The sequence below is a fragment of the Bufo bufo genome, chromosome 1 (genome assembly GCF_905171765.1).
Source record: "Bufo bufo chromosome 1, aBufBuf1.1, whole genome shotgun sequence".
Lineage (NCBI taxonomy): Eukaryota > Metazoa > Chordata > Amphibia > Anura > Bufonidae > Bufo > Bufo bufo.
Genome location: NC_053389.1, coordinates 633,751,460 through 633,774,747, shown reverse-complemented (window position 1 = coordinate 633,774,747; position 23,288 = coordinate 633,751,460). Strand labels below are relative to the sequence as shown.

General features: G+C 42.4%; 1 protein-coding gene across 1 annotated transcript; it reads left to right on the top strand.

The window, feature by feature from the left end:
* Positions 1-1,875: 1,875 nt before the first annotated feature.
* Positions 1,876-23,192, top strand: MCEE (methylmalonyl-CoA epimerase). The gene is made up of 3 exons (XM_040413846.1): positions 1,876-1,929; positions 11,673-12,013; positions 22,897-23,192. Exons 1-3 carry the CDS (start codon positions 1,902-1,904, stop codon positions 23,047-23,049), a joined length of 522 nt encoding a protein of 173 aa, XP_040269780.1. The 5' UTR covers positions 1,876-1,901; the 3' UTR covers positions 23,050-23,192.
* The last annotated feature ends 96 nt before the right edge of the window (positions 23,193-23,288 follow it).

Below are 23,288 nucleotides of genomic sequence, written 5' to 3'. Positions count from 1 at the left end.
TCCATGTCAGCGTTAGGGCTCATGCACACAGCCGTATTTTTTCCCGTGTCCGTTCCGGAAATTATTCTGTGTGCATTCCGTTTCTGTATGTCTGCATGGCCGTTCCGCAAAAAAGATAGAACATGTCCTATTCTTGTCCGTTTTGCAGACAAGGATAGGCATTGTTACAATGGATCCGCAAAAAAAACTGATGCAATACGGATATCAGACAGACGTCATCCGTATTTTTCCGGATCACTGTTTTGCGGACTGCAAAATACATAAGTCCTTAAAAGCCCAGTGTTTTGCCATTCAGTATTAGGGCTCATGCACACATCTGTGTTGCATCAGTTTTTTGTGACATCCGTGTTGCATCAGTTTTTTTTGCAGATCCTTTGTAACAATGCCTGTCCTTGTCCGCAAGATGGACAACAATAGGACATGTTCTATTTTTTTTGCGGAACGAACCTGCAGACATACAGACACAACACGGAGTCATTTCTATTTTTTTCAAGCCGCATTGAAGTGAATGGTTCCGCATACGGACCTGGAAAAAAACGGAACGAAAAAAAAAAAATTCATAAGCATGAGGCCTTACACTAAAGAAACTGCAGCGATTTCTAGCCATTCCGATTCAAACTTTCAACGAATCTGGAAACCCTGGCAGGTGTTCCTCAGGGCATCATTATTCCTGGCTGTCATTGATTTCAACCTTTGCGTTACTGCCAACTGTCTGCAATCTGGAGGGACAGTCCTGGGTTTCGCCCGCTGTGGCTTGTCCAGATTTCCACTTTAGCTGTGTCCTGAGGACACAGATACAGTTGGATACAGTGGTGAAGATGTGCGCTGTCGGCTTCCTAGTTCACTATTTGTTGACCTGTGCTCTGCCCAGCAGGTGAGATGCAGTCATGTCATTGTGCCTGCTGTGCACAGCCCAGGCCGGGAATGATGTGCTCTGTTCATTGGGGAATGGGGCCAGGCGAGTAATACTTTTTCTATTTTATTTAAAGTACAGGGGCTGCACTTTTGTAAAGGGCGGCACTAATGAGTCAGCAATTTTCTAAGGTGGCACTAATGAGACAGCAATACTGTTATGGGGCACTAAGGAGGCAGCACTACAGTGAAGGGGCACCTCTACTATAATGGGGCACTAAGGAGACATAACTACTGTGAAGGGGCACTAAGGGGACAGCACTACTGGGAATGGGGCACTAAGGGGACAGCACTACTGGGAATGGGGCACTAAGGGGGCTTTCTGAGTGATGGCACTAAGGAGACCGGGCGTATATAGACACTGGGTGAAGTTAGAGTTGTGGCTTAAATAAAATAAATAAAAAATGACCTCTACGTGGGCCGTTGGCTTTGTCCCTCTTTGGGCTTATCATAAGTCAGGAGGTACACTATTCTGTCCGGTAAAAAGACAAAAACAAAGGGCAAGCAGGTCAAATTAAGTCCACAGATAAATCCTTTGGACTCTGTTGCCTTATTGAAGCATAGAAGTATACGTTTTAATACAATTTTTCGGGTATTCAGATTCCCCCCCCCCCCCCCCCCCCCCCCCCCCCAAAAGTAAAACCCAGGAGGAGTCAGAAACTCAGTGTGAACACAGCCTAAGTAAGTAAGTAAATGTGCGGCACAGTGGAAGATCAGCTGGGGAATCCCTCTTTCAGCATCTTAAATATTGGCATCTGCATGAATAAGATAGTAATATATATATATATTATAGATTGTGATATATACAACTGGTACCTCTACATGCACACGACTCTTTATATATAATACACATAATCCTGAAACATTCAGATGTCACTTTAACCTCTTCATGCTAATACCACTAATATATCATACAGCACTGCATCGCTGTCACTCTGAACCGGAAGTTCCTACGAATAAAGTTTTTTTTCCCGATAGATACGAACAACATGGCGGCGTCCATGGTCAGGGTGACGGGTAAGAGGGGTCTGACCAGAGAACGGGTTTTGGAGAGGACTTTCATTACACATATGACAGGATTATGTGAGGTGCGCTGTTTACTGCCGGCGGCGCGTCTGTGCGGATGTGTTCTATGCCGGGGCTCGGCGGAAGGGGGCGCGGGTCGTCATGCAGTGCTTCCTTATGTCGCGATAGATTCATGACAGCAGGAACATGTGATATACAGTGTAGTGTAACCCTGTGCTCCTGCTGTCGTTGACCTGGCAGAGGCCACACTCTCTTAGCACTCTCTGATTCGGCATCATTTTAATATTACATTTCAGGATTTTTGGGTCAGACATGTCACCTTTCCGATCAGCCCCATGAGAGTCCTTTTTGTGTCCAATTAAAGGTCTCTTTAAACGGGCGAGGATCGGAAACGACCTTTCATACGCCCTTCATTGGGTGTAAGCATTGCTGATGCGGTCACCTAAATCATTGTGCTGTGGATGGCGACATGTCACACGGCAGCAAGTTTCAGAAAAGTAGCGCAACAAAATTAGGCCTCATGCACACGGCCGTTGGGCACCTCGGATCACGGGAAAATAATACAATCTACACAACACCGATCCCAAACTTCTGTGAACATGCCGATTTTTCACACGCAAAACGCATTAAAACACTTTTCACTCGCGCAGAAAAATCGCACATTTTCCCGCGACGCACCCGCATCCTATCTGGCCCTCACATGCGACGCCCGTGTGAAAGAGGCCTTATGGATTTGGTCGCAATTTGCACGGCACTTTTATTCTATTGACTTAATGAAAGTAGCATGCGACATGCGACTCGCCTGCAGCTTGGCTGTGTTTTTAACCCACACTCACGCTCTGCAATACTTGCATGTTTGGCTACTTTCACACTGGCGTTTTGGTTTCCGTTTGTGAGATCTGTCATGGGCTCTCACAAGCGGTCCAAAACGGATCAGTTTTGCCCTAATGCATTCTGAATGGAAAAGGATCCGCTCAGAATGCATCAGTTTGCATCAGTTCCGTCTTTATTCCGCTCTGGAGGCGGAATTGGTTTTCCCCTTGACGATGCGGAGGCAAACGGATCCGTCCTGACACACAATGTAAGTCAATGGGGACGGCTCCGTTTTCACTGACACAACATGGCACAATAGAAAACGGATCCGTCCCCCATTGACTTTCAATGGCGTTCAAGACGGATCAGTCTTGGCTATGTTAAAGATAATACAAACAGATCTGTTCTGAACAGATGCATGCAGTTTTATTATCTGAACTGATCCGTCTGTGCAGATCCATGACGGATCCGCACCAAACGCGAGTGTGAAAGTAGCCTTAGTAAGCTGCAGACAGCAAGTCGCATATATTTTTTTGTCATTCAACTTTTCTGCGACCTAGCCCCACCCTAAAAACATAGCCAAGTCACAAAAGTTGCAGGACTGTCACAGCTCGCACACAACTTACACTAAGGTCAGGGAAGTAAAAATCTTGCGACCGGTGACACAAAATACATCAGGATTGGATTTTTGCGACTGTTGCGTCTTGCGCTGCAACACCATTGACAGTCATTATATCCAATTTCACATGACTTTCATGGACCGATGTATCAGGCAATTATTAGAAATGATGCAAACATTCCTGATAATTGCCTGATTGTCCGCAGAGATGAGAGCTACATATACGTGCAGCAATCACCTCCACTATACAGTGAATTCTTGTCCCCATAAAGAACTATTGTTCCTGGGCAGCCAGTCAGTTTTCACAGTGATTGGTTGCACAGAAATTAAGGGGCTTATTTACTTACAGAAATACGTCTAAACTAGGCATATTTTTGGCGCAGATTGCGCCTCAATCTACGACTTTTCCCCGCTCATGCCAGGTCTACAAAAGTGGGTGGGGCGTCGACAGGGAAAGGGCAGCAAGGGAGCTGGCATAGATTTAAGGCTCATGCAAACGGCCGTATTGTGGACCGCATACAGCGGGTCCACAATACACGGGCACCGGCCGTGTGCACCCCGCATCACGGATGCGGACCCATTCACTTGAATGGGTCCGCAATCCGGGAGATGCGGTGCTGTGTGGAACGGAGGCATGGATCGGAAGCATTACGGAGTGCTTCCGTGGGTTTTGTGTCCGTGCCTCTGCACCGCAAAAAAGAAGAGAATGCACTACTTTTTTGAGGTGCAGACTGTCGGATGCAGATCACGGACCCCATTCAAGTGAATGGGTCCGTGATCCGCATGCGGCTGCCCCACGGTTAGTGCCCATGCACGGTCGTGTGCATGAGCCCTTAGAAGCCTCAGTGGATCTGCCAAAGTTATTTAGAGGTCTGTGCCTAAAAGCGTCAGTCTTAATAAATGACCCCCTATGTTGTTTTTTTGTGCTGGTGGAATGACATGATCACCCATTGAACAAGGGTTTGTTCGTTCATCTGGTGATCGCTAACCCCCTTAAGGCTGGGTTCAGACCTGAGCGTACTTGATATGCGCGTTTAACGCGCGTTTTTATGCGCGTTTTTTGCAATAGTAAACGCGCGTTTGACGCGCGTTTGTGTGATTGACTGCAGTGTCCTATGGCCACAAACGCGCGTCAAAACGCCCCAAAGAAGCTCAAGAACTTGTTTGAGCGTAGGGCGTTTTTCAGCGCGTTCAAACGCGCTGTAAAACACTCAAGTGAGAACCAGGGCCATAGGGAAGCATTGGTTTTCATGTGTTGAGCGTTTTACAGCGCGTTTGAACGCGCTGTAAAACCCTCAAGTGTGAACCCAGCCTTACAGAGGCCAATTATCAGGAACAATAATTTATATCAAAATATAAAAGGACCTTTAGATCCTATGTCACACAACTTTCATGTCGTCATGTAGCCCCAGCCTAAACAATAATGTGCTGCCCAGAAACCGTAAATCTGTATGGGGATGAGCAATCCCCTGTCTCCATACAGCAGGGGTGATTGCTGCATGAAAATATGGAACTCGCCTCCGCTGACAAACAGCCTTTTATTGGGAATGATAATTACCTGATCGTTTGGCCTGTGTAATTTCGCTTGAGTGATGAGGAGCCCCCACTCTGGATATCATACATTATTATTGGAAATTCATGGCATTCCAGCATTATCTGCTACCATAACAACTTTTTCCCTTCACCCACGACACCCTCCAGGGAAAGGAAACCTGCAGCATAAAAAGATGGAGACTCTCCTCCCACCTCACTGTGGTTTCCTGTCTTTGAAGGAAGTCTGCGGTTGATGTTTCTTGGGATTACCCCTTTTTGGATTGTCTGGACTTTTTCTTCCTCCTTCCCCCGTGAAGTTGGTCCAGTGCCGAGGTAATGTGGAACGGCCATACCAGCAGTCCTGGTAGCATGTGGTGCTTCTAGCCCAAGGGTTCACATCCTCTGTGGGAGTGGAGTGCATGGGACCATACTGATGCGCTTAGACACGATCTGACCGGATCAGTTAAGGTTTCAGTGACATCATGACGCATGGTGTTCCATACCCGCTCTTATGAGTTAAGTATCTGAAGTAGGCCTACTCTATTGGCTTATGACCATGAAGACACAGAAAGGAGCATGTTGTTGCAGCCACAGTCACTGAGTCACGGCGCATTGCTTATAGCACAGACCTGTCACTTACCAGTAGGGGGAGCCCCCGGCCGGTCACAGACATCGCAGGTAAGTATAATGCTTCTAAAATTGCTAAGTAACCATGGCAGCCAGGACTGCAGTAACGTCCTGGTTGCCATAGTTACCGATCAGAGTCCCAGCGATTAAACTGGGACTCCGATCGGAACTCTCCGCTGCCACCAATGATGGGGGGTCGGTCATTTTAATTAGAGGGGGGAGGGGGGGCCGGCCGCACTGGCCACCAATGAGTTAAATACAATGGAGGGAGGGGGGGCAGCCGCACTGGCCACCAATAAGTTAAATACAGGGGAGGGAGGGGGGGCCGGCCGCACTGGCCACCAATGAGTTAAATAGAGGGGAGGGAGGGGGGGTTTGCCCCCTGCTGCCTGGCAGCACCTGCCAGGCAGCAGGGGGCAGTCATGTACACAGTTCTTTTAGTATATTCTAACTTGAAGTGTCCCCATCACCATGGGAGCGCCTCTGTGTTAGAATATACTGTCGGATCTGAGTTTTCACAAAGTGAAAAATCAGATCTGAAAAAAACAGTTATGCAGACAGATCCGTTCTGAACGGATGCAAGCGTTTGCATTATAGGAGCAGATCCGTCTGTACAGACACCAGACGGATCCGCTCCGAACGCAAGTGTGAAAGTAGCCTTAAATATTTTATTTATTTTTTGGGGGGGGGGAGACTTTCCTTCCAAGGACAGGCTTTGTTCTGTCCCATGTGAGAGGCAATATCTTTTGGCCCAGCGTTAGATGAGCTTTTGCAAGGTGGGTAATAAAAAGAAACTGAGCTTTCTCTATTTTTCTTCCTCATGTTCCAGATTTAGACATTACTTTCGGGGAAAGAAGGGATTTTTCTTCAATCTTCCCTCTTCTAACCAGAAGAAAACAGAGCAGCAATGACTACAGGGTCGAGGAAGGGGGAAGTTTAAAATTTTGTCTACCTATAGATTTTAGATTCTATAGGGTTATCCCTGAAATTAGAATTCCTCCTCCAAGTTTATAGGAACACAAATTCAAAATTCAGGAAAGAGCTTATTTGCAATTGTAAAGGAAGTCTTGGACTTCATATGGAAGCCAGTCGACTAATTTAGAATGATCATAAACCTAAAGAAATTGGATGCATTTCTTCGAAAAAATGGAAAATGGAAAAAGTCTGCAATGAGTGTGATCTTTCCTGGTTGTTTAATGGCAGTGCTTAGTCTCAAGGATGACTACTATCATATTCCTTTTCATGCTCTGCTCCCACTCCTACCCCTGAAATCTTTGAGGGTAGCAGGAGAGTGAAGGGAGCTCTTGTACATCTTTAATATCAAGTCCTTCCCTTTGGCTGATCAGTGTTCACAAAAAGTGTGTCAGAAATGGCAGCCATATCAGAGCCATATCATATGGCCTTATCAGAGAGATCAACACTTTGTTCATGTCTTGTCTAGACGATTTTCTCATGGTAGCAAAATCAGAGAGCCCCTGTGTAGAAGAAGTTGAGAAAATATTTGTGATTTTGGAAACTCTAGGTTGGTTGATAAATTAGATAAAGTCAAGGCCTTATCCTTCTCAAGTATAGACTTTTTTAGGGTTAGTTCTAGACTTCAGACTCCAGAGGTGTTTTCTTCCTTGGGAAAAGATGTCAAAGTTCAAAAGCTCATTTTGGATCTTAGTAGATCCATTGGTGTCTCCAAGGAAGGGGATGTCTGTTCTGGGCTCCCTCATAACATGCATTCCTGTGGTGACCTGAACTCAGTTCAACTCCAGGGATCTTCAGTGGGAGATTCTCACAGCCTGGTACATGGTGAAAGAGTCCTAGGTTAAAAATTTAAAGTGTCTTCAGTAACCATTCAGACGTTGTCCTGGTGGCTGAAAGAGAGATGGAAAGTCTCTCAGGGAACTACTTGAAAGATTATAGACCAGGTGTATATCACCACAGATGCAAGTCCTTCGTAGTGGGGGATTCAGATTTTATGAGCCAACATGCAATTTCTTAGGGGGAGTGAGTGTTGAACCAATCTATTTTCAACTGTGAGGTTTTTTTTCTCGAAGTCCCCTTGTGGGGTGGATGCATTCGTTCACAATTGGGATTTCTGGCTAACATACTCTTTTCCTCCATTCCTCCTTATCACTCGGGTTTTGAAAAAGACATAGGAGGATCAAGCAAAAGTGATGGTTATTGCTCCCTTTTGGTCCAGGAGTAATGTCAGTGTTAGACCCTTAGGTCCTTCAAGAGATTGCGAACCTGCTATTCCAGGGGCCCATCTATCACCCTTGCTACCCATGAAGGGATTTTCTAGTAGACTAGTCCTTACTCGGCTTTAAAAGTAGGAAGAGGGCTATAGTCTCCATCTATGCTGGAGTTTGGAGGATGTGCTTAGAGTTTTCTGGCTTAGATTTCAGGAACTCTTCCAAATTCAGCTTTTAATTTAGTAAATTTTAGAATTTCTACAAATACAGCTGAGTTGGGTTTGGCATGTAGTGCTCTCAAAATTCAGGTCTCTGCTTTCTTTGACTCCGATATTACTGCCCATCCCTGGATTATCAGATTTTTAAGACCAATTGGTAGATCCCATCCTGTTTCTGTAGTTAAAGTTCCTCCCCGGGATTTGAATCTAGTCTTAATGGCTCTAGAATAAGCCTCCTTATGAGCCTCTGGATTCTATTTCCATTAAGACTTTTAACTTTAAAATTGTGCCTTCTGATAGCATGAACTTCAGTGCGCAGGATTAGTGAGCTTCAGGCTATTTCCATTAATTCCCCTTATACTACCATCTTAGAAGATAGGATAATTATCCATCTGCATCTTGATTTTCTTCCAAATTTGCTTCCATAGGCCCCAGGTTATTGTTCTTCCCACTTTCTATTGTAACCTTAGCACTCAGGAGAAGATGGATCTTCATTCCCATTATGAACAGCACAGGGGCTCAATGGCTAGCACTGGTGCTCTGCCGCACTGGGACCCTAGGTCCAAGGAAAACATCTGCATATAGTTTGTATATTCTCCCTGTGTTTGCGTGGGTTTCCTCCAGGTACTCCAGTTTCATCCTACACTCCAAAGACATACTGATAAGGAACTTAGATTGTGAGCTCCATTGGAGACAACAAGCAACAATATTCTTTACAATGTTTGTGAAATATGTGAGTAAAATAAATAAAACATGTTGGCAGATGTCTTCTGCAATATCTCCAATCCCCTGACGATTGGAGGAGGTCATCTTCCTCATTTGTGCCCTTTCAGGGAGTTAATAAAGGGAGAGCTACCTCCAAGTGTTCAGTTGCTAGATCGATCACGTCAGCCATCTCTGTGGCATATCTATCTGCAGGTCAGTCTTCTCCAGTCAGCCTTAGGGCTCACTCCACTTGGGTAGTAGCTACCTCCTAGGAAAAAAAGATGTCTACCTTTTTATTGAAGACCTTTGCAAAGCTGCCACATGGTCTTCTGCTTCAACCGTTTTTAAGCACTATAGGTTGGATCTTAACTCTCCTTCTAAACAATCTTTATTTGTAGGCTGTCTCCCCAACCTAGAAAAGTTGGTTTCCTCTGCTAATCGCTCTCTTGGTACTGTCGTGCGTAAAGGAAAAAAATTATAATTTCTCTTACCCGGTAATTGGATTTTCCAGAAACCACAACAGTACCCTTCTGTATTGCATGCATCTGGTGCATGTAGCCAAACTATTTGGTGGAGTTTCCTCTCATGCTCTGGAATCCACAAGCTCCCAGAAAAAGTGGAGACCTCCCGCAAGAGTTGGCAAATCTCTAGACGGTGGGAAAGCCTCTTGGAGGGCTGCCATTATTGTGTGTGGCACTGGATTTGCTTCACCAGATGCAGTACCAGGGCTCGAACACGCACAGCAACATCTGGCCGTAAAGGCTTATGCTTAAAATAATTCAGACAAAAATACAATATGGTTTAAAAAAAAAAACAATGTTAATCCACCCTAAGAGCTCCTTATTGCGAAAATAAAACAGTTTTTTCCGTCTGTGGTGCTGTCATGGGGGAAGGGTAAAAGAACTAAACTCACAGGATATTAGATTTCCTGAAGTCCAGGACAGCACGCTTCCTTATTCCCTCCCATGGTCCTTGGGTTTTTCACTTAGATGTAGCAGAAAAAGAGAGAGAGAAATAATATATGTACATTAGGTTTGTGGGTGTTTGTATTGGGAATTTTGTTGCATGCCTATATAACTTTTAACTATCGGTTGGAGTTCCTCTTATGCTCTGTAAACCACTGAAGCAGGAAGAGAGGCTCTGCCTTTTAGGGACCATTCTCACACACGTACAGTACAGACCAAAAGTTTGGACACACCTTCTCATTCAAAGAGTTTTCTATATTTTCATGACTATGAAAATTGTAGATTCACACTGAAGGCATCAAAACTATGAATTAACACATGTGGAATTATATACATAACAAACAAGTGTGAAACAACTGAAATATGTCATATTCTAGGTTCTTCCAAGTAGCCACCTTTTGCTTTGATTACTGCTTTGCACACTCTTGGCATTCTCTTGATGAGCTTCAAGAGGTAGTCCCCTGAAATGGTTTTCACTTCACAGGTGTGCCCTGTCAGGTTTAATAAGTGGTATTTCTTGCCTTATAAATGGGGTTGGGACCATCAGTGGCGTTGAGGAGAAGTCAGGTGGATACACAGCTGATAGTCCTACTGAATAGACTGTTAGAATTTGTATTATGGCAAGAAAAAAGCAGCTAAGTAAAGAAAAACGAGTGGCCATCATTACTTTAAGAAATGAAGGTCAGTCAGTCAGCCGAAAAATTGGGAAAACTTTGAAAGTAAGGGCTATTTGACCATGAAGGAGAGTGATGGGGTGCTGCGCCAGATGATCTGGCCTCTACAGTCACTGGACCTGAACCCAATCGAGATGGTTTGGGGTGAGCTGGACCGCAGAGTGAAGGCAAAAGGGCCAACAAGTGCTAAGCATCTCTGGGAACTCCTTCAAGACTGTTGGAAGACCATTTCAGGGGACTACCTCTTGAAGCTCATCAAGAGAACGCCAAGAGTGTGCAAAGCAGTAATCAAAGCAAAAGGTGGCTACTTTGAAGAACCTAGAATATGACATATTTTCAGTTGTTTCACACTTGTTTGTTATGTATATAATTCCACATGTGTTAATTAATAGTTTTGATGCCTTCATAGTCATGAAAATAAAGAAAACTCTTTGAATGAGAAGGTGTGTCCAAACTTTTGGTCTGTACTGTATGTGTTTTGCAGATCCGCGGATCCGCAAAACACGGACACCGGCAATGTGCGTTCCGCATTTTGCCGACACTATAATAGAAAATGCCTAATCTTGTCTGCAATTGTGGACATAAATAGGACATGTTCTATTTTTTTGGGGAACGAAATTGCGGACCCGGAAGTGCGGATCCACATTTCTGGATCATGGCAGCACATCGTGTGGCCGCATAGAAATGAATGGGTCCGCAATTCTGTTCTGCAAAATGCGGAACAGAATTGCGGACGTGTGAATGGAGCCTTATTCTGTAGGTTTCCTGTCCCTCAAGGTAAATCCTCTCTGGTGCTGTCGTGGGCACTGGAAAATCAGATTACCAGTGAGTGTAATTATCATTTTCTACATGTTTGTACAACTAAATTCATTTTTGTTTTTTTAGATTGAAATGGGGGGGGGGGTTTAGAGCTTGTGCGTGCCATGTACTATAACTAGGGATGAGCGAATTTCATATTTTTTAATTAGTTTTCGGTTTGTGTTGTGGTATTTACTGAATTGCGTTATGGATTCTGTTACCACGGACCATAACGGAATTCCATGACGGAATGCCTTTAGAGGCATTCTGTTATTCATTGTGTCATAATAGAAGACTATGGCCTGCATAACGGATCCGTCCAGCCTCCGTTATATAGGAGAGGACTCCAGCATAACGTAAACCGGGCGGATCCGTTTTGCAGCCCATAGACTTCTAATATGACGGAATGTCTCTAAAGGCATTCTGTTATGCATTCCGTCATGGAATTGCGTTATGGTCCGTGGTAACAGAATCCATAACGCAATTCAGTAAAATACCACAACACGAAATGAAAACGAATTTCAAAATATGAAATTCGCTCATCCCTAACTATAACGTTTGTCTAGTGAACTAGATGTAAATCTTTGCTGCCCTTACAGGTCTGATTTGTAGAGTTCATGGCGCTCTCCATGCAAGGAGGAACTTGTCATCTTCACAAACTTTGGTTCAGAAGATTCCAAATGCCTTATGGAACTTAGGACGCCTGAATCATGTAGCCATTGCTGTGCCTGACTTAGAAAAAGCCAAATCATTATACCAAGATGTTTTGGGAGCAAAAGTGAGTGAGACCGTTCTCCTTCCCGACCATGGAGTATATACCATTTTTGTGGAGCTTGGAAACACAAAGCTGGAACTCCTCCATCCTCTAGGACAGAACAGCCCTATCTCCGGCTTCCTTCAGAAAAACAAGGCCGGTGGAATGCATCACATTTGCATTGAGGTATTGCCTCTCACAAAACCATGAATGTTCTATTCTCTGGTAATACAGGAGATATTGTGGAGAAGGGATTTAATTATCCTGGTTCAGATCATTTATGCTTTTTTCGCAGTTTTTTTTTTGTATGACATATTTTTGACATTTAGTTTTTTTTAAAGCGAACCTTTCACCTCATTTTCACTTTATAAACTAGCAACAGTACCTTATAGATCATCTTCAGTGTGTTCTTATACATCCTTGTGCAGCTTTCATGCGCTGTATCTGCCTGAAAAAATCGTCTTATAAAGTTATCATTTCCTGCTCTAACAGCCCGTCTTTCGCGCGGAAAGACGGGATCGAGCGGCGAATGAGGAGGACGGCGCATGCGCAGCCTTGACAAGCGCGGTCCCGACGACTGAGCCGGCTGTCAATTACAGTGCATAAAGGCGGGGTTAGGGCAGGGGAGGTACAGCCAGAGGTGAGGGAAGGGCTACCCCCTTGACTTCTAGCGTGACTGTTGGAGCAGGAAATGATAACTTTATAAGACGATTTTTTCAGGCAGATACAGCGCATGAAAGCTGCACAAGGATGTATAAGAACACACTGAAGATGATCTATAAGGTACTGTTGCTAGTTTATAAAGTGAAAATGAGGTGAAAGGTTTGCTTTAAGCATTTTTTACCCTGTAGCGAAAATGCCTGAAAAAAACATTCACGGAAAATGCTGCGTTAAAAAAATAAATAAATACATTGACTTAAAAAATATGCAATACTATTGAAGAAAAACTCTACAAAAGTGCTGTGTTTGTAGTGCATTTCTTAATTTACTTTTGACTAATATCTGGTGGGGGTTTTTTTGCAGCAAAAAAAAAAAAAAAAACTGCTGCATTTTTGCCTGTGGCAACAAAAACAGTTCTTTTTGACCATTTTCATATTTCACCCCATGTATGAATCCTGCTCAGAACCAAGGTAATTTCAGTCTTCAGGACTAGAGACAGTTTAGCTGTATTTGCATGTGTTATTTTTTGGGCTAGCAGCGTAAGGGAATAATTCAGTATTTTATTTTCATACACATTATAGAGTACATGTCCAGTTTCACGGTACCAGTTCTTGGCATAGGGATAAAGCATTTTTTATTTCATGTATTTTATTTTTATTTATTTTTTTACTTCTGGCCCTCAAAGGCCAGAAAAGACTATTGGGGGATTTTTTTATAATTTTTATTTTTTGACATTATATTTTTCTACTGTGATTGGGCCTATGCAGCTTTACGAGAAGTTTATCTACTTGCTCCTCTCAGTGCGCCTGCGCCGACTGAAGACCGGTACGGCGAAGGCGCGAGATTTAAAACGCAGACAGGGCCAGCCAGAGGACGAGCGCGTTCGCTGGCCCTGTCAATCAACATGAGGAGGGGGCGTCATTATGAAAGGAGGATGCGGCTGCTACCAGCAAGTAGCCGCCCTACTTGCTGGTAGAGGGGTAATTTACATATTATAAAAGTCAGTTTTTTGAAGAAACTACAGAACGAAAATCAGTAAGAGCATTATAGATTGATATATCGCAGTATAAGGAATTTAAGTAGCCCAAAAAAAAATATAGGACTTTAGTGGGGTGACAGAAGCCCTTTAAAGGGGTTATCCAGGAAGTAATATCGATGACCTATCAGTAGGATAGGTCATCAGTTTCACCTTGGCAGGGGTCAGAGTCCCAGCACCTCCGCTGGTCAGCTGTTTTGGGAAGCTGCAGAACTCGCTGGAGCTCTGGTGAGTGCGGCAGCCTCCCAGGTGCTTACCAATGACAGCACCGTACATCGTATAGCGGCTGTGCTTGGTATTGCAGCTCAGCCCCATTGACTTGAATGGGGCTAAGCAGCAACTAGATCATGTGACCAATGTAAGTTGATGTCACATAGTCTAGGACAGTGATGGCTAACCTTGGCACTCCAGCTGTGGTAAAACTACAACTCCCAAGATGCCCCCCTTGCTTGGCTGCTCTTAGAACTCTATAGAAATAAATGGAGCATGCTGGGAGTCGTAGTTTCACCACAGCTGGAGTGCCAAGGTTAGCCATCACTGGTCTAGGAAGAGGCCTCTGTGCTCACAGAGTGCCTGGCCTCTTCTAACAGCTGATTGGCAGGGGTCCCGGGTGTTAGACGCCTGCTGATCTGATATTGATGACCTATCCTGAAGATTGGTCATCAATATTATTTCTATGATAACCCCTTCTACCCCGGGCCAGTTTTCGCTCTTCTGCCCAGGCCATTTTTTGCAAATCTGACATGTCACTGTGGTAATAGCTTTGGAACACTTTTACTTATCCAAGCCAATTTTCTAATTTTAATTTCTCTACTTTTATAATAGATAGTGATACCTCATATAATAGTTATTACTTTACATTTCCCATATGTCTACTTCATGTTTGGATCATTTTGAAAATTACATTAGATTTTTTTGGGGATGTTACAAGGCTTAGAAGTTTAGAAGCAAATCTTGAAATTTTCCTGAAAATTTCTAAAACCCACTTTTTAAGGACCAGTTGTGGTGAAGTCACTTTGTGGGGATTACATAATAGAAACCACCCAAAAATTACCCTATTTTAGAAACTGCACCCCTCCAGATATTCAAAACTGATTTTACAAACTTTGCTAACCCTTTGTGTTACACAAGAATTAATGGAAAATGGACATGAAATTTCAGAATTTCACTTTTTTGGCAGATTTTATTCCATTTTTTCCACTAACAAAGCAAGGGTTAACAGCCAAACAAAACTCAATATTTATTACCCTGATTCTGCGGTTTACAGAAACACCCCACATGTGGTTGTAAACTGCTGTAAGGCCACACGGCAGGGCGCTGAAGGGAAGGAATGCCATATGGTTTTTGGAAGGCAGATTTAGCTGAACTGGATTTTAGATGCCATGTCCCATTTGAAGCCCCCCTGATGCACCCTTACAGTTCAAACTCAAAAAAGGGACTACATTTTGGAAACTACGGTATAAGGTGCAAGTTTTGTTGGTACTATTTTGGGGTACATATGATTTTTAATTGCTCTATATTAAGTTTTTTGTGATGCAAGGTAACCAAAAAATTTATGTTTTGGCACCGTTTTTATTTTTTACAACATTCATCTGACAGGGTAGATCATGTGCTATTTTTATAGAGCAGGTTGTTAGGGACGCAATGATATCAAATATGTCTACTTTCTTTGTTTCAGTTTTACATAATACAGCATTTAATTATTTTTTTAATGTTTTTGTGTCTCTATTTTCTGAACGCCCTTTTTTTTTATTTTTCTGCCGATCGTCTTGTGCAGGGGCTCGTTTTTTGCACGAACAGTTGATGTTTTTATTGGTACCATTTTTGGGTACATATGATATTTTAATCATTCATCATTGCATTTTATGGGGCAAGGTGACCAAAAAATTGGTTGTTTTGCCGCAGTTTTTATTTATTTTTTTCAGCGTTTACCTGAGGAATTAGATCATGTGACTTTTTTATGGAGCAGATCGTTAAGGATGTGGCAATACCTAATATGTCTACTTTTTCTTATTTATTTAAGTTTTACATAATAATAGCATTTTTGAAACCGAAATAATGATGTTTTAGTGTCTCCATAGACTGAGAACCATAGCTTTTTTATTTTTTGACCGATTGTCTTATCTCAATTTTTGCCGGATGAGGTGACGGTTTGATTGGTACTATTTTCGGGGGTGTATGCCTTTTTGATCACTTGGTGTTGCAATTTTTGCGATGTAAGGTGACAAAATATTTTTTATTTTTTTACGGTGTTCACCTGATTAGGTCATGTGATATTTTTATAGAACAGGTTGTTACAGACGCTGAGATACCTAATATGTCTACTTTTTCTATTTATTTTACTTTAACACAATAATAGCAGTTTTGAAGCAAAAAAAAAAATCATATTTTAGTGTCTCCATTGTCCAAGAGTGATAGCTTTTTTATTTTTTGTCTTGGGTAGGATATCATTTTTTATGGGATGCAGTGACGGTTTGGTACTATTTTGGGGGGCATACGCCTTTTTTATCGCTTGCTGTTGCAATTTTTGTGATGCAAGGTGACAAAAATTGCTTTTTTTTTCACAGTTTTTATTTTAAAAAATTTACGGTGTTCACCTGAGGAGTTAGGCCATGTGATATTTTTATAGAACTGTTTTTTACGGACGTGGCGATACCTAATATGTGTATATTTTATCATGTAATTCACTTTAGCACAATAATGGCAGTTTTGAAACAAAAAATTGATGTTTTAGTGTCTCCATGTTCTGAGAGCTATAGTTTTTTTTTGGGCGATTGTCTTAGGTAGGGGCTCATTTTTCGCGGGATGAGGTGACTGTTTTATTGATACCATTTTGTGGGACATATGCCTTTTTGATCGCTTGATGTTGCACTTTTTGTGATGTAAGGTGAGAAAAATTGCTTTTTTTTTACACCGTTTTTATTTTTATTTTTTATAGTGTTTATCGGACAGGGTGGATCTTTATTTTTTTTTTATTTTTTTTTTCTGTTTTTTATCATAAAATAAGGGGAAAGGGGTGTTTTTTTTTTTCATTTTTTACTTAAAAACTTCTTAATTTTATCAAAAACACTTAACCTTTTTTTTTCTTTACTTTACTTTATTTCTGACGTTTACTTTTGGGGGTCTGATCCCTTCTGCAATGCATTACAATACATCTGTATTGTAATGCATTTCCTGTTCGTGTACTACAGTGAGTAGTACACGGAACAGGTTGCCTAGGAAACCCAGCCTGAGGCTGGATCTCCTCGGCACCCGTAGAAGGCAGGTCCCGATGCCGTGGAAGGCATTGGGCAGCCTCTGCACAGCATCGAGCTGCCTTCTGACACATTAAGTCCCCGCCACAGCAGTGCAGGGACTCGATGTGCTTCCTCACCCGACACAAACCCTTTCTATATCGCAGTCAGCACTAGTGTTGAGCGCGAATATTCGAATATCCAATTTTTTTCGCGAATATCGGCACTTCGCTAATTCGCGAATATTTTGAATATAGTGATATAAATTCGATATTTCGAATATTGTTTTTTTTTATTGTTATATTTTTTTCTTTCCCACTTCCCTAAAGTTGTTCTTACCTGTCCTTTGGATTCCTGGCTTCCTGGCTGCTCCAGTCAGTGCCCGTTGCCGCTTCTGCCGACTTCCGTGCTCATGGAGCGTCCCCATCACCATGGGAACGTCTCCATATACTAGAATGTACTGTCGGATTTGAGAATTACGTGAAAAATCGCAATTCGATTATTTCAAGTTATAATAATCGAATTTCGATTTTAACTTAGCACTGCTATATTTAATTCTAGCCTAATATGGAATATAGCAGTGCTAAGTTAAAATCGAAATTTGATTATTATAACTTTAATTAATCGAATTGCGATTTCAACTTGGACCTGGTTTACTATGGTTGGCTTGGTAGAATTAGCGAATATGACGAATGTATTCGTCATATTCCACAAAACGAATATAACGAATGTATTCGTCATATTCCACAAAACGAAGATAACAAAGTATTCTGCATCTTCGTTTTAGCTACCTATTCATCAACTTCGCTAATTCTAGCAATCATATAGGAAAGTTTACTATAGAGACAGCTAAGTTTAAAAAAAATATATAGAATAATTATAATACCTGATAATTATTATAATTATTCTATTTATAAAAAAAAAGCAAAGTAATATAATCGCATAGCGAATTAAACTTAGCTGTCTCTATAGTAAACTTTCCTATATGATTGCTAGAATTAGCGAAGTTGACGAATAGGTAGCTAAAACGAAGATGCAGAATACTTCGTTATCTTCGTTTTGTGGAATATGACGAAGCTAATTCTACCAAGCCAACCATAGTAAAACAGGTCCAAGTTGAAATCGCAATTCGATTATTCAAGTTATAATAATCGAATTTCGATTTTAACTTAGCACTGCTATATTCCATATTCGTTAATTCTAGCCTAATATGGAATATAGCAGTGCTAAGTTAAAATCGAAATTCGATTATTATAACTTGAATTAATCGCATTGCTATTTCAATAGGAGAGTAGCCTTTAAGTTAAAATCGCAATACGCGATTATTTAAATCGCATATTAATCGCGATAACAAGAATAATGACGAATATTCGATTTCGACGAATATGAAACGAATATTCTATCGAATATTCGCGAATTTCGTCGAAATCGAATATGGCACCTGCCGCTCATCACTAGTCAGCACGGACCACGGCATAGAAGGGGTTAAACCGCCGGCATCGGCTTTTACAGCGATGCCGGCGGATACAGCAAGGGCCCGGCTACTAGGGACTGCCGGACCCCTGCAGTGATCGGCCCCGGGCAGTGGTTCTCATGACGTCGTAGTACGTCATGTGTCGGGAAGGGGTTAACCAGTGTCGTGTATATATATATATATATATATATATATATATATATATATATATATATATATATATATATATATATAGTGCTCATGTTGTCCCAGGAGTTACCATTTTGAGGGGTCTCCGGTTTTAAGGAAATAATACTTACTTGTAAAAGAAATGTAACTTCCTTATATACTTTGAGGCTCATTTATTAAAGCAAATAGGTCACCAAAAATTGTATCTGCCAGTTAAAATCAGTTAGTAATATCTCCTTTTTTTTCTAGTCTGATTTTATTTTCTGATTGCATATTTTTTTGCCTTCTATGGGAGTGTTTTCTAGGCATGCTCTGTGACCTGTGCAGAGGTCATTCTACAAGGGAAGAATGGATAAGCTTTGACAATCACCTATTGTGGATGGTTAAACAATAGGTCATTTTCTGATGACACATTCCCTTTATAGAGGATGATTCAAGTCCTTCAAAAACCTTCAAAGGGTTATTACTATATTCGATATGGACTAAAACAAAAATGCGCTACTGTAATATATACTGTAGTTGTAATAAGACGGCTTGAACACAATTATCAGCCGTAATCTGCCCAGCTTTAGTTTTAAAAGCGAACAGTCACTGAAGGAAATGAGGATAAAATTCTTTACATCCAGGTTAATATCAACTTCCTCATTTGTGTCAGCAGGGGGCAGCAAATCCTTACTTGATATTTGTAACTTTTACTGCCAGGAACTTTAAAAAGTATGGGAGATATTTATTAAGACCGGCGTTTTAGATGCCAGTCTTAACCACCTCCGGACCGCCTAACGCAGATCCGGAGGTGGCAGCGCTGCGCAGAGTCACGCATCTACGCGTCATCTCGCGAGACGCGAGATTTCCTGTGAACGCGCGCACACAGGCGCGCGCGCTCACAGGAACGGAAGGTAAGAGAGTGGATCTCCAGCCTGCCAGCGGCGATCGTTCGCTGGCAGGCTGGAGATGTGATTTTTTTAACCCCTAACAGGTATATTAGACGCTGTTTTGATAACAGCGTCTAATATACCTGCTACCTGGTCCTCTGGTGGTCCCCTTTGTTTGGATCGACCACCAGAGGACACAGGTAGCTCAGTAATATGTTGCACCAAGCACCACTACACTACACCCCCCCCCCGTCACTTTTTAACCCCTTATTCACCCTTGATCACCCCTGATCACCCCATATAGACTCCCTGATCACCCCCCTGTCATTGATTACCCCCCTGTCATTGATCATCCCCCTGTAAAGCTCCATTCAGACGGCCGCATGATTTTTACGGATCCACTGATAGATGGATCTGATCCGCAAAACGCATACAGACGTCTGAATGGAGCCTTACAGGGGCGTGATCAATGACGGAGGTGATCACCCCATATAGACTCCCTGATCACCCCCCTGTCATTGATCACCCCCCTGTAAGGCTGCATTCAGATGTCCGTATGATTTTTACGGATCCACTGATACATGGATCGGATCCGCAAAACACGTACGGACATCTGAATGGAGCCTTACAGGGGAGTGATCAATGACGGAGGTGATCACCCCATATAGACTCCCTGATCACCCCCCTGTCATTGATCACCCCCCTGTAAGGCTGCATTCAGATGTCCGTATGATTTTTACGGATCCACTGATGCATGGATCGGATCCGCAAAACACATACGGACATCTGAATGGAGCCTTACAGGGGGTGATCACCCCATATAGACTCCCTGATCACCCCCCTGTCATTGATCACCCCCCTGTCAGGCTGCATTCAGATGTCCGTATGATTTTTACAGATCCACTGATGCATGGATCGGATCCGCAAAACACATACGGACATCTGAATGGAGCCTTATAGGGGGGTGATCAATGACAGGGGGGTGATCACCCCATATAGACTCCCTGATCACCCCCCTGTCATTGATCACCCCCCTGTAAGGCTCCATTCAGACATTTTTTTGGCCCAAGTTAGCGGAAATTATTTATTTTTTTCTTACAAAGTCTCATATTCCACTAACTTGTGTCAAAAAATAAAATCTCACATGAACTCACCATACCCCTCACGGAATCCAAATGCGTAAAAATTTTTAGACATTTATATTCCAGACTTCTTCTCACTCTTTAGGGCCCCTAGAATGCCAGGGCAGTATAAATACCCCACATGTGACCCCATTTCGGAAAGAAGACACCCCAAGGTATTCCGTGAGGGGCATATTGAGTCCATGAAAGATTGAAATTTTTGTCCCAAGTTAGCGGAAAGGGAGACTTTGTGAGAAAAAAAAATAAATATCAATTTCCGCTAACTTGTGCCAAAAAAAAAATTATTCTATGAACTCGCCATGCCCCTCATTGAATACCTTGGGGTGTCTTCTTTCCAAAATGGGGTCACATGTGGAGTATTTATACTGCCCTGGCATTCTAGGGGCCCTAAAGCGTGAGAAGAAGTCTGGGATCCAAATGTCTAAAAATGCCCTCATAAAATGAATGTGGGACCCATGCTGGGTGAGATAAATATCTTGGTCAAATGCCAACTTTGTATAAAAAATGGGAAAAGTTGTCTTTTGCCGAGATATTTCTCTCACCCAGCATGAGTATATGTAAAAAGACACCCCAAAACACATTGCCCAACTTCTCCCGAATACGGCGATACCACGTGTGACACTTTTTTGCAGCCTAGGTGGGCAAAGGGGCCCACATTCCAAAGAGCAGCTTTAGGATTTCACAGGTCATTTACCTACTTACCACACATTAGGGCCCCTGGAAAATGCCAGGGCAGTATAACTACCCCACAAGTGACCCCATTTTGGAAAGAAGACACCCCAAGGTATTCTGTGAGGGGCATGGCGAGTTCCTAGAATTTTATATTTTTTGTCACAAGTTAGCGGAAAATAGTTTGTAAACGCTATAACTTTTACCCAAACCATTTTTTTTTTATCCAAACATTTTTTTTTAATCAAAGACATGTAGAACAATAAATTTAGAGAAAAATTTATATATGGATGTCGTTTTTTTTGCAAAATTTTACAACTGAAAGTGAAAAATGTCATTTTTTTGCAAAAAAATCGTTAAATTTCGATTAATAACAAAAAAAGTAAAAATGTCAGCAGCAATGAAATACCACCAAATGAAAGCTCTATTAGTGAGAAGAAAAGGAGGTAAAATTCATTTGGGTGGTAAGTTGCATGACCGAGCAATAAACGGTGAAAGTAGGGTAGGTCAGAAGTGTAAAAAGTGGCCTGGTCTTTAAGGGTGTTTAAGCTATAGGGGCTGAGGTGGTTAAAGAGGACCTGTCACCACTCCTGACATGTCTGTTTTAATAGCTTCATGCATTCCCCATGTAATTACAATTCTGGAGTATATATTCTTATGGCTCTATGTTGTGCCATTCCTTTATTATTTCTACTAGAAGTTATGAATGAATTGCTAGCAGTCTGCAGTAAGGGTACAGAGGGGTGGTAACCAGTTGGGGGGGGGGGGAGGGGGGTGTACCTGCACATTTTGACAATGGCAGCACTGATTGGATAGAGTAAGACTGTGCAGGTACCCCCCCCCCCCCCCCACCCAACTGGTTACCACAAAACCCTTTAACGCCAAACGCAAAAAACTACAATGGAATTTATAAATGTATAATGAGCATTAGCTATAATCCCCCCATTACTGCACACCAACTATTCATTGATGACTAACTAAACCAACCAAACTGTCATATTCTAATTGTCACTGCCGTTCTCTGTAAGTAGTCATACTGCTGTAGGGATCCTCAGGATAGGTCATCTATATCAAATCGCCAGTGGTCTGGGTGTGAGAGGTGAGGGCCGCGGCCTCCTCGCAGCTGGCCAAGCAAAGTGCTGTACATTGTATAGTGGTTGTGCTTGGTATTGCAGCTCAGCCCCATTCACTTGAAGGTAACTGAACAGCGCTTAGGCCATGTGACAGATGAAAGTGACATCACTGGTGGGGGGTGCCCAGGGTGTTAGACCTCCACTGATCTTGGAAAGCCCCTTTTAAACTTGTGTTATTGCCTATGCCAAGTAAAAGACTAGTACTGATCCTGAATAGTAAATATGAGCAATACTGTCCCTGCCATGACTTTTTCCAGGGATAATTGTTTTTTTTAAAAACACAGGTCAGTAAGGGATTCAAAATAAAAAGCATTACCTCCACCAGTCCCCTACCAGCCTGGTATCTGCTCTGTTTCCTTCTGCTCTTCACTGGTCCTGACTCAATGTGCCAGTAATAGTAGGAAAGGCCAATCACTCTCAGCCTGTCCCTGGCCTAGCAGTGTCCCACCTCAGCTTGTGCTTGGCTGAGCAGGCCTTTCCTAGAACTACTGGTGGGTTGGACCAAGAAGTAAAGAGCGGGGATGGATGCAGTGCCAGAACAGCATCGGTAGGAGGTGGAGGTGAGTAATGACTTTTTTCCAACCAATTTTAAATTCTCCTATAAAAACCCATTTAAACAGCATGCATTATATCTGTCTGATACCTTCTTTCATAATATCTTACCATTTTTATTTGTTTCTAGGTTGATGACATCAAGAAAGCAATGTCAGATCTGAAACAGAAAAACATTCGGTTATTAAGTGAAGAACCAAGAATTGGTGCACATGGAAAACCAGTTGTCTTCTTGCACCCAAAAGACTGTGACGGAGTCCTGGTGGAGCTGGAGGAAGCCTAATGAAATGCTGACATATACAGAACTGGAAACATGTAAAGATAATTGTAGTCCAAGAAGTCAAATCAAATTATATAGCCATATCATTGATTTTCTAGACCACACTTGGGTTACTCTTACAAGTGAAATAAATCTGTTTGACCACCTGGAAACCCTTTATGATATATATAATAATGTCATTTGTAGAACCAAGTGTATATACTCCATATGTGTGAACAGTACAGAAAGCTCTAGAGACAGGA